Here is a 14,665-nt window from a genome sequence, read left to right on the forward strand (position 1 = left end):
TGGGGGGAGGGGGCCCGCGGAGCCCGGCACGCCAGCCCGGTGGGTGGCGAGGGGCGAGGGGCCAGGGGGCGCCCCGGGAAAGGCAGCCTCTGTGTGTCCCAGGTCGTCTCCTGCGACCGCGCTTTGCCCCTGCCCCAGGGCTGGACGAGAGCCCCGGCACCGGGTAAGTGTGGGTTCTTGCGCCTCCCTCGGTGCTGGGGAGCGCGGGGCGGCTGGCGGTGCGAGGTCCCGCATTCCGCTCCGCGGGCACAGGCCGTGAGGGTCCCACACGTGTCCCTGTGCCTCAGGGCCCTGCCCCTTGCTGGTGCCAAGCGTTGGTGGGACGGAAGCCCCTCAAGAGCCGGAGAGGGAGTGAGCCGAGCGGAGCCGGGGGAACTAGTTCTCGCAGCCCTCGGGCCCAGCAGATCCTCCGGGCAGCCAGGGTGGGCCAGGCCGCTGCAGACCTGTCGCCCCACTGGGGGTCCAGTGCCAGTGGCAGGGCACAGACATTGTAAACTCAGAATTAGGCTGTGTTCCGTGGCGGTGCGTGCCCCGAGGGAAGAGAGCAGAGGAAGGCTGGGGAGGAGCTGGATTACAAGTTTAAGTAGTGTGGCTAGGAGATGACACTGTTCCACACGGACGAACAGCCAGTGCAAAGGCCCTGAGGTATGAGTGGCATGGTGCTCGGGAGGGAATGCTCAGAGGGCAGTGTGGCAGGAGCACAGGGAGCAAGCCGGTGGGAGGAGGGGAGGGTGAGGTGGGGAAGGGCCAGGTGGGTTGACTCTGGGTCAGACGGGCACCCCGGGGAGGCCGTTGAGCAGGGAAGGACAGAACCCCATTAGGAGGTGGCCCTCTTTATGCGCCCTTCAGCCTCTGCCCCCCGCCCCGTGCCCCAGGGCAGAGGTACAGCAGTGGCGACGATGAGGATGATCGCCACGGGTGGGGGCTTTGCCGGGTCGGGCAGCCCTGAAGACCCTGGGCTGACCTGTGGCCTCCCTAGTCCCTGGGGCCCCAGGCCCTTCCACCAGGTGGGTAGCAAGTGCTGCGGTCCCCAGGGAACACTCCCGGCGCCAGGAGGAGGGACTTGGGGTGTTGAATTGCCGGAGCTCAGGGCAACTTCCATCAGAAGGAAGGAGCCTGACTGCAGCCGCCCTGCGTCACTCCTTGCAGATGATACAGCCCCAATTCCTTTTTTTTCTAGTTTATTTTTTTAAATAATAAATTTATTTTTTTATTGGTGTTCAATTTGCCAACATATAGAATAACACCCAGTGCTCATCCCGCCAAGTGCCCCCTCAGTGCCCGTCACCCACTCACCCCCACCCCCGCCCACCTCCCCTTCCACCACCCCTAGTTCGTTTCCCAGACTTAGGGGTCTATGTTCTGTCTCCCTGATCGCGTGGCACTGCTGCCTGCCTCTCACGTTGTTTGTTTGTTTGTTTTCTGTTTTCTTTTTCTGGGGAAATAGCCCCATCTCGTGGTCTCCTGGAGGCATCAGCAGCGAAGCCCACGGGCTGCCTGTCCCTTCCCTGAGCCATGATGCATTTCACTTGGCAGCACGGGTCCTCTCCTTCCCCGGGGCGGGGCGGGGGCGCACACTCGGCTTCACCTGGGCCAGGCAGCGAGCACGGAGCACGGTGGGACTCCGCTCCCCTCCTTGGGGTGCGCCAGTCCTGGAGGACGCCGGGCACCTGCTTACCAGGCCGAGGGGCCTTCCTGGCTTCTTGCCTGAGGCACCGCTCCCTGAGGCCCTTCCCCTGTATGCTTAGTGTCGGGTTTCGGGTTTCGGGGTTTCGGGGAGACCTGAGTTTTCATGGCCTGCAATCATCCTTCAGCTTCTCCTTTGCTCAGGCAGCCCACCTTCCTGGCCCTTCCTTATGCGCGTGCTCAGGAGTGTCCCCCCTTTCCTACTTGGCATTAGGGTCCTTAAGGAGAGCTTGCCATATCTTTCTTTCCGAGACTTGAAAGTGTGCTGCCTTTGGGGGCCTAGGTCTCAGGGATGGACACTTGGGTGTGACCGCTTCGCATGGCTGGCTCGCCTGGGTGCGCCTCGTGGCGTTGAGCTTCAGCGTTGGCTCCCCCTGTGCATGGTGTTTCCCTCAGGAGGTCACAGCTCAAGCATCTCTTCTCTCTTGGGGGCTCAGAGGGGAGCCCAGCATGCTGGGGGTGGGGGGGGCTAGGGATAACACTTCTTCCTTTCGACTTGTGGATTTTCCAAAATGGAGCATGACCTAGCAGTACAGTCATGGCAAAGAAGTTTGTGCTATTTCTCAAAACATATGTAACCTATGGACATCAGAAGGATTACTTGACAGTGACACCTTCCCCATTTAATCTTTTTTTTAAGATTTTATTTATTCATAAGAGACACACAGAGAGGCAGAGACACGGACAGAGGAAGAAGCAGGCTCCCTGTGGGGAGCCTGATGTGGGACTGGATCCCAGGACCCCGGGATCACACCCTGGGCCGAAGGCGGATGCTCAACCACTGAGCCACCCAGGGGTCCTGCCTTCCCCCTTTGATTTTTGAGATGATTTTCACAGAACATAAAATTGTTGGCTCTACAGCCAACAGCCAGTTGTGGGGATGGTATCCTCCGGCTCTGGCACTGGAGCTGTCCCTGCTTGTCTGGTACCTGGCCCCGGAGTGTGGGAGCCAGATGGGGGGGGTGTGCTTAGTGGTCCCAGAGGGAGGCTTAGCAAAGGCCCCGGATGCTCAACCACTGAGCCACCCAGGGGTCCCGCCTTCCCCCTTTGATTTTTGAGATGATTTTCACAGAACATAAAATTGTTGGCTGTAGAGCCAACAATCCAGGGGCATGAAATACATTCACGGTGTTGGGCAAGCACCACCTCTTTCTAGTTCAAGAACCTTTTTATCACCCCAGGGAGAAGCCCCTTCCATGGAGCCGTTGGTCTCCACGCCCTCCCCATCTGCTCTCTGACCCTCGGGATTTCCCTGTGCCGCAGGGGCCACCCTTTTATAAGACTCAAAGATTTTTTTGATGGCAAATCACAGGTCAGTGACATTCGGAGTGATGAAAGGCAGAACTGTGTTGCTTAGGGCTGCGAGGGACAGGAGGCTGCCCCGTGGGGCCACGTGGGGGGCACCTGAGGTAGGGGTCGGTAGTTCCTGCAGGAGCCCCGTGCAGAGTGGGGATGGTATCCTCCGGCTCTGGCACTGGAGCTGTCCCTGCTTGTCTGGTACCTGGCCCTGGAGTGTGGGAGCCAGATGGGGGGGGGGGTGCTTAGAGGTCCCAGAGGGAGGCGCCCCAATGAGGGAGATCATTGGGGCGGGGGCTTAGCAAAGTGCCCGCAAAGGGGAGAGAAAAGACAATTTTCGCACCTAACCTCAAAACTAGGTCAAGACAACTCTTGTGAAGTATCAGGTGTCCTCACATACGTGGAATCATCCTGTGTGAGGCCTTTTGTATCCGTGTCTGGCTTTTGTCGCTGAGCGTGGTGGCTCCCAAGTTCATCCACCCTGTAGCGTGGATCAGTACCTCACTCCCCTTCACGGCGCCAGAACATTCCGTCGTGTGTACAGACCACATCTGGTCTGTGCACCGTCTTGGGTCGTGTCCGCCTTCCGGCTGCTGTCCTAGGCTGCAGTTAACCTGGCTGCAGACGGTGTCGTGTGAACACCTGTTTCCAGGTCTTTTGAACACACACCTGGGAGTGAAAGTGCTGAGTCACGTGGTCGCTGTGTTTATGTCCTGAGGCGCAGCAGACCACTTTCCCTTTTGATCAGAGCGGGAGTGCATTAAGCCAACAGAGAGAGAGAGAGAGAGAGAGAGAGAGAGAGAGAGGAGCCTGATAGAGCGCAGCTGCTCAGCTCAGAGGCCTCCCTCCTGCCTCATGTTTGCTCCTCGCTTTCTTTGTTTCCCCTTCCCTCCCCCCCTTTTCTCTTTCCTTTGTTTTTGCTGAAATATTTTATTTTTTTTTAGATTTTTTTATTGGAGTTCAATTTGCCAACATATAGCATAACACCCAGTGCTCATCCCGCCAAGTGCCGCCCCCCTCAATGCCCGTCACCCAGTCATCCCCACCCCCACCCCGCCCACCTCCCCTTCCACTACCCCTTGATCATTTCCCAGAGTTAGGAGTCTCTCATGTTCTGTCTCCCTTTCTGATATTTCCCACTCATTTTCTCTCCTTTCCCCTTTATTCCCTTTCACTATTTTTTATATTCTCCAAATGAGTGAAACCATATAATGTTTGTCCTGCTCCGATTGACTTATTTCACTCCGCATGATACCCTCCAGGTCCATCCACGTCGAAGCAAATGGTGGGTATTTGTCGTTTCTAAGGGCTAATATTTTAAAATAAGTTCCCACGCTGCTTTCTCCCTAAGTGCTTCCAGAAGGACATGTCCTTCCATGACCCAGGGCCATTATCCATCCAACACACGAGCAGCACTGGCCCCCACCCGCTGTCCTCCGAGAGAGCCGAGAGCCGCTCTGCAGTCTCCTGTCAGGGTCCCTGGTGCCTTTGACTCCCCTTTCCTGCACGCCAGCGTCTCATCAGGAGGGTGCACTTGACTACTGGTCGTTTTTTTTTTTTTTTAAGATTTTATTTATTTATTCATTAGAGACCCAGAGAGAGAGAGAGGCAGAGACACAGGCAGAGGGAGAAGCAGGCTCCCTGCGGGGACTCGATCCTAGGACCCTGGGATCATGACCTGAGCCGAAGACAGACGTGCTGGTTGCTTCCTCACAGGGCATGTTGAAGTGCCCCTTCTTCCTTTATAAGATCCCTTATGAACTGGGTGTGGGGTCCCAAGGCTGGGTGAGAATTGGGTGGAGCTTTGGCAAGAGCCTTGGGCGCTCCCCCGGGGTGGCGTCCTCACAGCAGGTCCGTGTTGCCTCCGTCCAGCCCTCAGGCTGGTTTTCTGTCGCGTGGCCAGCAGTGCACAGGGGAGGACATTGTGACATCATGTGGTCATCCCCTCTCCCTGGGTCTTCCACCCAGTGGTCTCAGTGTGCATCCCACCTTAAAGGAGTCTTCCTCTCTGATTAATAGAAATTTCTTCGTCTGATATATGAGTTTACTTATTCTGGGCCAATGTTGATTGACAGCTGATCCTGGGTGATGAGGGACCTTGCAGGAGTTTAAGTGCCTTGGGACCCTGTCCCCTCGCCCTCTCTCCTTTTTTTTTTTTTTTTTGAAGGAGGAGGAGTTTTTATTTCTCAAGTCTCATTTGTGTATGTCCTTCCCATCCTAGGCACTTGATGGAAGCTGCACCCATCGCGAGACAGCCTGCCCTTGGGCACTGGGCCCACCGACCACACAGGACAATCCGCCCTTGGCCTGACTCTAAGGGTAGCTCTTATTGGAATGAGATAAGCTGTCATTGCTTCACTACTTTTCTGAGAATTTAGAAGATCCATGGTTAATCATGTGGAGGGTGTTTTCCAGCCTTTTTGGTTTGCCTGCTTCATCCTGATAAAGCCAATATAGGCTTGAATTTCCTAAGTCATAAGGGAGCCAAATAACACTTTCCCATTTTGTTGTTTCTCAGTAAGGTTTCTTCAACCCTAAGGAAGTCTGCTGTTTGTGTTAAAGTCGTTTTTAATCCTTAACACACACATACACCAAATACCCTCTCTCTCCTTGCTAGAGATGCTAATTTCAAGCAGCATAATATCCCAAATGACTGAATGCAGGCATCAAAAATGTCGCCCTCTCTCCCGTAGCAGAAATAAGCTGCGGTCACCCACACAGCGTAAGCACCCTGGACCCACTGCCCCACCAGCCACCACCTGGTTCTTCGGCTTCCCCACCAGGCAGTTCCACACTGTGGTCTCCAGTTGGTGGGGATAACATCCTCGGAGCAAAGTCCCTTTTGCCCCCACTGTTCTCCAGCATTGAGAACTGACACAGCGAAATCTGATTCTGTCCCCAGAACGGCCACATGGCTTCGCCTTCTGCACTCCCCACCCGCCCCCAGTTTCAACACCAGGACCCCTAAGCTTGGGCCTGTCTGAGGCCTGGATATGGGCCATGCCCTTACCTGCTACTGTCTGTGCTTGCCCCCAGCCTTCAGCTCTCAGCCTTCAGCTCACCCCTTCCGAGAGCGCCCCTCCAGCTATTGCAGATCCCCTCAAAGTGCGTCTTGCTATTCTCGTCTTTCTCTTTTCCTGGAGAGGGAGTCTGTTTATGGGAGGAGTGCTGTGTGTGTGTGTGCTACACTTTCCTGTGAGCAACCTGACACTCAGAGGAAAAGGGGTAGCAGCAGTGGAGCTTCTATGGGTGGCTGGAAAGTGGGGGTGGGGTGCCACCTGCATGGCAAGAAGGAAGCAAAAAAGAGGAAGAAAGACTCCCTGTCTGGTGGCCCACCGCCCAGGTGACGAGCGAGGACAGAAGCTCGGTTTGGGAAAGTGTCAGTGGGTTGGACTGGGTCCCCCATAAGGATGTGGCGAAGTCCTGTCCCCCAGTCGCTGGGAATGGGACCTGACTTGGATGAGGTCGTGTGGAGTTGGGTGCGCCTCATCTCACACTGGGCTGTTCCAACCCCCGTAGCTTGTCTGCACCCCTGCGATGGCGGCCATCCTCTTGAAGGCCAGACCCAAGGTGAGAGGGGCTCCCTGATTGTCTCCATCTGCCGCCTCCACGTGTCCCGCCACCTTGCAGCTCCTGCAACTCCCGGGCCCCCCCTTAAATGCTGGGTTCTCGGGTCCCCCCACCCCATGTTTAATTGCTGCCCTCTTATCCTGGGACTCATGGGGGCGAATGCCCCTCAGTCATAGCAATGGCTCGTTTTAGGTGCTGGTATCATTTGAAGACGTGTCTGTGTACTTCACCAAGACAGAATGGAAGCTTCTGGACCTCCAACAAAGGATCTTATACAAGAGAGTGATGCTGGAGAACTATGGCCATTTGGAGTCACTGGGTAAGGATGTGACACACGTGTCCGGTCCCACTACTCTGTCTCCAAACTCAATTTATTTTTAAGTTGCTTTGTTGGTGACTGTGGGCCCAAGAATAAATGCATTTTCGCATGGGAGCAGTAATCTGCTTGCTGCAGCCCAGCTTTTGGCTTCTGTGTCTGTAGAATGGTTTGCAGCTGGATGCTTTTGACTTGTAAGTGGTAAATGCGTGGGGTGGGGGTGGGGGGATCAAACTTACTTTGCATATGAACTCAGGGGTCACATGCACCTACCTCTTCTATGCAAAAGATGGGTGCACATTATCCTTGAATATTTATATCCACTGTTGTAGACTTAACTCATTCTTCTCAAGGTTGACTCGTACATTCATTTCACCTTATAGAGCGGAGCTGCTCCTTTTCCTTGTATCGAGGCTAAGACGGGCACTTGGTGTTGAGCCTGGAGAAATCCAGAAAGGAGCTAGGCACGCTCCCCTGCTGCATCTCTTCCCTACAGATCTCATCTCTGTAATCTCACCACACAGAGGGAGGCTAGTTTCTTCCCCTTGGTTCTTTCTGACCCTCACTGCGCAGATCCAGGGCTCAAGGGGAGTTCTGGAATCGTTGGTTGAGTTTGGCCTAAGGAACGGAGACATCTGTTCCGTTGAATGGTGGAAACGGGGCTTTTGGGGCACAGGCATTCCTCAGCTCTGTCTGCTTCCTAATACTCGCTGGGACCTTGTCTCTTGGGATCGTCACTCACATTCCCCATTTCCCACGAGCCTCCCGTCCTCTCTGCAGACAACATGGTAACATCATTATCCTCTTGGCCCCCCTCACCACCACCATGCCCGCCTGGCCCATGTACATTCATAGTCCTTTCCTTCCTTACAGAGGCTCTGTCCTTACTCTGGACCTTCCCAGTGGCCCTCTCTAGAAAGTTCTTTGTTCTCTGTTCCTGAAGATACTAAGGCTGGGCTGGGTTCCAGAGTGACTGATCTGCTTCATTTCCATGGACAGGCTTTTTGTCCTCCAAGCCTCACCTGGTCTCCTGGCTGGAACAAGGAGAGGGGCCCTGGGGAGCAGACATGTGTGGAACACCGGCCGCCGCAGGGATGCAGACAGGTGAGTGTGGGGCCCTGGGCCGCCTCGCCCGCGCCACTCACAAACAGCAGCAGTCAGAGGAGGGTAGTGCCACCACTTTGGGTGAGCAATTCGCTTTTGTGGCAGACCTAAACGTCACAGGGAGTTCCCGCTGAGGCTCCAGATGAAGGAAGCGCCTCCTGCGGGGTCACTGCACTTCTGCTGCTTCCAGCTCATTCCCAGTTCTCCCGCCTTCCTGTGCTGTGTGCGGGCAATCACCTTGCGCCTTCCCGCCCGTCCTCCTCTCCGGATTCATCCCTCCTGGGCTCTCGTGTGGGAGTAAGAAGGGCGAACGAGCCCTAAATCAAGCTCCAGGGAGCGAGTGACACTAGTGGGTATTCTCTGTCTTTCTAGACGACAGGATCAAGACCAGGACATCGATTTCGAAGCCTAAACATTGCTTAGAGGAACTCGCAAGGACCGACCTTCCAGCCGGTAATAACAAGAGCCAGGGAGCCGGGCCACCGGGGGACACGCCGGGGCACAGAGGGAAAGCTGCTTATTCTCCAGAGGCAGGCTGCAGCGGGGGTGACCGCCCCGGGGACGGAGGCCAGAGCGGCTGCCCGGGCGAGGCAGGAGAGGCGAGGCAGGGCAGTGGCCAGGGTGCCGGGCCGGGCCCGGTCCTCGGGCCGCGCTGCTCGGCTGCCGCAGAGAGGCGCTACCTGTGTCAGCAGTGCGGCAGGTCGTTCTCGCGCAGCTCCAACCTCATCAAGCACCGGGTGGTGCACAGCGGCGAGAAGCCGTACGCGTGCCCCGAGTGCGGGAAGCTCTTCGGGCGCAGCTTCGCGCTCCTGGAGCACCGGCGCATCCACAGCGGCGAGAAGCCGTACGCGTGCCCCGAGTGCGGGAAGACGTTCACGCGCAGCTCCAACCTCATCAAGCACCAGGTCATCCACAGCGGCGAGAAGCCGTTCGCGTGCCCCGAGTGCGGGAAGCCCTTCCGGCGCCGCTTCGCGCTCCTGGAGCACCGGCGTGTGCACAGCGGCGAGCGGCCGTACGCGTGCCCCGAGTGCGGCAAGGCCTTCGGCCGGAGCTCCAACCTCATCGAGCACCAGCGCACCCACGGCGGGGCCAAGCCCTACGCGTGCGGCCAGTGCCTGAAGGCCTTCAAGGGCGTCTCCCAGCTCATCCACCACCAGCGCGTGCACAGCGGGGAGAAGCCGTTCGCGTGCAAGGAGTGCGGGAAGGCCTTCCGGGGATGCTCGGGGCTCAGTCAGCACCAGCGCGTGCACAGCGGCGAGAAGCCCTATGAGTGCAGCGAGTGCGGCCGGACGTTCGGCCGCCGGGCCAACCTCTTCAAGCACCAGGCCACTCACCGCCAGGAGAGGCCCCACGGGCGCCGAGACTGTGGGCGGGCGTTCCCGAGCGGCTTCGTGCTCCTGGAGCACCGGCGGGAGCATCGGCTGGAGCACGGCGGCGAGGGTGGCCCCGGCGCCCAGCGGCCCGGACAGCAGCGCGCCCCGGAGGGCAAGGAGCCCTGTGCAGGCGGCCAGGGCGCCACGGGCGGCGAGTGTGGCAACGCCTTCGAGGGCAGATCGTGGCCGGGCCGTCCTCAGAAGACCCGTGCTGCAGGGAAGCCCTCGGAGAAGAGTGGCGGCAAAAAGGCGCTGGCGTCCTTGGCCCTCCGAAGAGCCCCGTCCGAGCGGCACCCCACGGCTCGGAGACTCCAGGGAGACCCGGGATGTGCGGCCGCCCCCAGCGCGGTGTGACGGCGCCGGTCCGGGACAGGCCTGGGATTAGGACACGGGGCCCCCCGGCTCCCCTCCCTGTGCTCAGTGACGATGCAGCGAGCACCGGCGTGCCGGCACACGTGCAGAGCGGACATCTGGGCAGATGCACGCAGCGACGCATGCAAGTGTGAGGACAGCCGGCCGTGGGCTCGGGTGCCTGGGGCCCCGGGGGAGCAGTCTGTCTCCTCCTGTGGGACCGTTCGCCTCACACCAAGACTTGTTAGTGTTTCCAGGTAGAAGCACTGAAAGCACTTTAATTCTCTAGGAGCCTGTAAATGGAGGGGACTGGAGAGACTTCTAGAACCAGGCCGTGGCCGGACTGGGACATCACCTCAAAGTCATCACGAAAGGGTCTGAGGTTGGACTCGAGCCAGTACACTCATGGACTGCTCGTGCCCAGTTGTCAGGCCGCAGGAGGTGACGCCTCCCCTCTGAGCCTGTTGCCCCGTGGGTAGAAACAGGACAGCATCTGTCCCTGTGCCTGAAAGCCGCTGCCTCCCATGGGTGCCCCCGGCTGCCTCTAGAGGCCAAGCAGCGCCCAGGTCCCCTCTTCTCGGAGCCCTGGGCCAGGGCGGGGGGACGGGGGACCCTCCAGCCTCTCCCGTCAGTGTGGGCTCCCGGTAAGACAGGGCACCAGCTGCCCCCCTGCCCCCCAGGCTCACCCTCCTCACTGCCTTCTGCCCCCCCAGACCCCACCAGCAATGACCACCCCGGCCTCCCTGCCCCTCCTCCCACCCTCAGTGCCTGAAGCTTCACACTTAGCTGCTCCCCCTCAAGCAGCCCCCCCCCCCCCGTCGTGGCTGCTGCCGATCGTCGGATCGGAAAGGAAACAGGATGGGTTCGGATTTTGCACAGAGCGGGCCCGTAACGGCTCTCTCGTTCGATCTGCCTTTCGCAGGACATTTTTATAATATTGCAGGTTTGGCTGCTTTGGATATTTTTGCATTCAGGAGCAACGTAAGTTAAAGATGGAGATTTTTGCCATATGAGAGTGTTGGTGAATCACTCCTTAAATAAGAATCACCCCACCCCGCGCCCCCCGCCCCCTGCGAGGTGCACTCAGGCAGGAGAAGCAGACCCCCGATGAGACAGGGCACACCCTTCTAAATGGCATTGACCGCATTCTGTCCGGGGGATTCTCAGCCCAGCGTCCTGATCTGCTTGCCACCTCCTTCCAGCCGTCCTCACCGCCGGGATCTCTGGCCGGTGAGCGTGTGCTGGCAGCCCCCGCGCTGGGCCTCCGAGGAGCGCGCACCTTCCCTGCCACCAGCGGTGGCCGCGACATCAAGTTCCTTCCGAGCACGCTTCTTGGAGCTCCAGTCACTAGGACGGCTCCAGAAGTGAGAGATACCCATAGAAACAAAGACCTTGACGTAGAAGTTTGACATAGCTCTGTTCAAATGAGTTTCAGGCATTTACAACTTTTGGAAAGTTCTAGCCTTCTTATAACTTGCTTTTCTCTCATGTTCCCTTTCACTGGATTTGCATCCCCTTGTCCTTTGTCTTATGCTCTTTGCATCACGTTCGTCCTTGTTGGTGCATCATAAACTTGTGGCGTGGCTGTGGCCCCCTGAGCACCTTACCTCCAGCTCTGTCTGAGGGGCTCAGACGGACCTGCAACGTGGGGTTTTCCAGTGGAAAAAGGAGTATCAGGAAGTGTCTTGGAAGCCCACACGTGGGTCATCAGGAAGTCTGTGCTTTCCTGACGCACAATCTTCATCAGGGCTGGCGAACCCGTCCCTGTGCAGAGCAAGGGACAGTGGCAGGAGGCCATGCACTGGGACTCCAGCCTCATCTGGGTCACCTGTGGCCTGACCCGGACTGGGGCAACACGTACCACGTGAGGGGAACCAGAAAGAAACCAGATCCGTGGGCTCTGATGTCCATTTCCATGGTAAGTGACCGTTGTCACTCCTGCAGGCCAGTCTAGTGTCAGCCCATTGGTTCTCCTGGACAAGCCAACTTGACTATTAACGTGAGCTCTTTTTTCCATGGGACTCCCGTCCACAGATGACTAGTACAGGGTGGGGGGCAATGGACAGGTGTTCTCAGCAGAAAGTGGATCTGCCAAGAGAGATGCTGGCCACGCGTGCCCTGGCTTTGGAGCGCCCTGATAAGGCCCCACGGTCCCCAAACGCTTACCCGGATAGGCGACATTTATAATAGCACAGCAATGCATCTTTTTTGTCAGTTGTCCGTATAATCTTGCTTGTCTTCCTGAGATTTGCAGTGCAGGGCAGTCAGGAGTACCATTTCCCCCTGTCTGGTGGGCAGGTTTGCAGGGTGAGCTGGGCAGGGATGGCTGGAATCAAAGTCAGAGTGGGCCGGGGGGGCAGGGGGTGGACATCTGTGTTTTTCCTTCGAAAGTGCTTGGAAAATGGGCTCCCACCCCTGGCTGTGTGGGGACAGCAGTGATGGCCCACACTCACTTTCTGGGGAACCTCGGAATGTACTGGAAGCACCTTTCCCAAGAACCTTCCTAGACACCAGCGCGGCTGCACTCCTGGAGGGCCGCCCGCTTCACACTCGTCCCCGGGAGACGCTGCGTCCGCGCGCAGCCTGAGCCTCTGCACCACTTGCCCTCTGAAGCTTTGGAGAGCTGTGAACTTTTCAAGAGCTGTGGAAAGGCCGTGGCAGGGGGCGCCTAGGGGGCTCCGCTGGTGAAGCGTGTGCCTTCGGCTCAGGTCACGATCTCAGGGTCCTGGGATGGGGCCCCGCGTCGGGTCCCCTGCTCAACGGGGCGTCTGCTCCCCTGCTCGTGCGCTCTCTCTCCCTCTTGCTCTATAATTAATAAAGATCTTTAAAAAACAAATAAAAATTAATAAAGAAATGCCGTGGCGGTACCTCCATGTAACCAGTAAATTGTCCTGACTGAATTCATTTATTTTGGGTGCGATCGAAGGAGGGTGTGGGAGTGCTGGCCCTGAAAGGAGCCCCCTCGTGGTTTAGGGTCACCAGATAGCAGTTGGGTTAAAGGCACCAGTGTGCAATTGCGGGGGCCAAGCCAGGGGACGATGTTCGGGGTGAAGGTAGAGCAGAAACCCTGGAGGATGAGACACCTCGGACGCGGGGCGGCCATCCGAGGCCAGGGGACATGGGGACGTGGAAGCCAGGAGGGGCAGAGTGGCACAGCAGTGCCCTGAGAAACACTGCCGTGTCTTGGCTCCAGTGGCTTCTGTGTGTTCCGGGTGCGTGGCGGCACCCCCGCCCTCGGGTGGGTGCCCTGTCCGGCCCCGGGGGGCTGTGTGCGGAACGGGGCTCCACCTACCCCTTCTGTGGTTTGCTTCGTGGCCTCCCTGCGTGGAGGGGCTCCAGCGTGGACGCCTGTCCGCCTGTGGGCCCGGAGGCCCCTTCTCCTGGTCTTGCAAGCTGTCCCCCTCCTCACTCGGCCACGTCCGGGGCCCTTGGCCGTCTCCTCCGTCCCCTATTGGTATGATCTCATCCACTCTGGATCCTGGTTGCCCCAGCTCTCCTGCCCGCGCGCGCGGCCACGTCTTGAGTGCAAGCAAGGGTGGGCCACCCAGTGCTCACCCAGCTCACGGCAGCACCCACGCTGGGGGCTCTACGCCTTGCAAGCATGGGCTGTGTCTAGAACCTCGCTCAGAGAGCCTGCAAGACTCGCTGTGTTTTGCACAGCGGGCAGGTGCTCTGAACAAACACATAGGCCGACGCCGTGTTCGTGGGACTCGGATTCACCCCAAGGGAGGGAAAAGCAGGCCTGGGAAGGGGGCGCTCAGGCTCCCATTGCCGTTGTTGCCCAACACCCTTAGCTTCTAAATGTCTGTGGAACAGTTTGCTCTCACCCCCCGAGGTTGGTTCTGCTTGGCCATTAGGGCAGCACGGGTGCTGAGGGCACGTCTCGTTAGGTGGCAGAGGTGACAAGCGGTGTCCTGAGGCCAGAGCAGGAGGAAGTATCAGGGGAGCTCTTGCAACACCAAGTAGGGGTCAAGGGACTTCAGGCAGGATGGAGGGAAGGAGGGGGAGCACAGGGTGTGGGCAGGAGCCCTGGGAGAGCAGAGGATTTTCTGGAGGACGGCTGTGGGGTACACGGCCATGGGAAGCCGAGAGCAGGAAAGCCTGGGAGGCCAGATGAAGTGTGGATGTGGCTCCCGATGAGGGACAATTTCTTGTGAACATGAAAGGATCATTCTAAGATTGAGGGGGGTTGGGGAGTTGCCGTGAATTCTGGCTGCTAGAGCGTGCTGGGGCCCTCCAGGATGTGAGGTCACGGCTGCTTCATCCTTCTTACATAGCGGTGTCACTGGCACAACAGGAAACTGTGCGTGTTTAAGGTGCACGATTAAATGAGCCTTCACACGTATACACCCACGAAGCCATCAACACAGTGAAGACGGTGAACATGGACACTCAGCACCCCCAAAACTTCCCGGGCCCCTCTCTAGCCCTCCCGCCTTCCTGCCCCTCCCTGCTTCCCAGGCCCACGACCCCTGCTCTGTGCCTGTCCCTAGACATGAGCTTGCAATTTCTAGAATGATTTCGAGGTGCATCCAGGTTGGCGTGTGTCCACTACCAATCTTTCACTTTCTGTCGCTGAGCACTTGTGTGGCTGGACCATAGGACCTGTCGAATGAAGACTTGTGGATGCCCACTTGGGTTGTTGCCGGTTTGGGGCCATGACAGGCAAAGCCGCTACGAACACGCGTGTACAGGTGTTTGCGTGGACGTGTGTTCGTTTATCCCAGGCATATAGTGAGGAGTGGAAGTGCTGGGTCCTCCGGGAGCTCTACGGCCACTCGGGACAAAGTCTTGCATCCCTAGCAGCAGTGTTTGCAGGTTCTGGTTTCTCCGCGTGTCCATCCTCTTTATTCTAGTCCCCCTGGTCGGTATGAAATGGCATCGGGTGGTGGTTCCGTTTGCATTTCCCCGCTGACTAATGACCGTGACCATCTTTTCGCGTCCTGAGCCACTCATACATCTTCCTCGG

The 14,665-nt window shown here is 58.0% G+C and overlaps 1 protein-coding gene across 1 annotated transcript; it reads left to right on the top strand.

Moving 5' to 3' along the window:
- Positions 1-25: 25 nt before the first annotated feature.
- Positions 26-12,582, top strand: ZFP92 (ZFP92 zinc finger protein). The gene is made up of 6 exons (XM_025988041.2): positions 26-163; positions 5,204-5,301; positions 6,502-6,552; positions 6,745-6,871; positions 7,868-7,972; positions 8,345-12,582. Exons 3-6 carry the CDS (start codon positions 6,520-6,522, stop codon positions 9,697-9,699), a joined length of 1,620 nt encoding a protein of 539 aa, XP_025843826.2. The 5' UTR covers positions 26-163; positions 5,204-5,301; positions 6,502-6,519; the 3' UTR covers positions 9,700-12,582.
- Positions 12,583-14,665: the final 2,083 nt, after the last annotated feature.

This window comes from Vulpes vulpes, chromosome X (genome assembly GCF_048418805.1).
Source record: "Vulpes vulpes isolate BD-2025 chromosome X, VulVul3, whole genome shotgun sequence".
In the NCBI taxonomy this organism is placed as follows: Eukaryota; Metazoa; Chordata; class Mammalia; order Carnivora; family Canidae; genus Vulpes; species Vulpes vulpes.

Bases quoted from the DNA above. Each gene is read 5' to 3' on its own strand.
- ZFP92 (XM_025988041.2), top strand. From the start codon at position 6,520: ATGGCGGCCATCCTCTTGAAGGCCAGACCCAAG. The intron at 6,553-6,744 runs GTGAGAGGGGCT...GGCTCGTTTTAG, and splicing joins TCTTGAAGGCCAGACCCAAG to GTGCTGGTATCATTTGAAGA. The intron at 7,973-8,344 runs GTGAGTGTGGGG...CTGTCTTTCTAG, and splicing joins CGCCGCAGGGATGCAGACAG to ACGACAGGATCAAGACCAGG.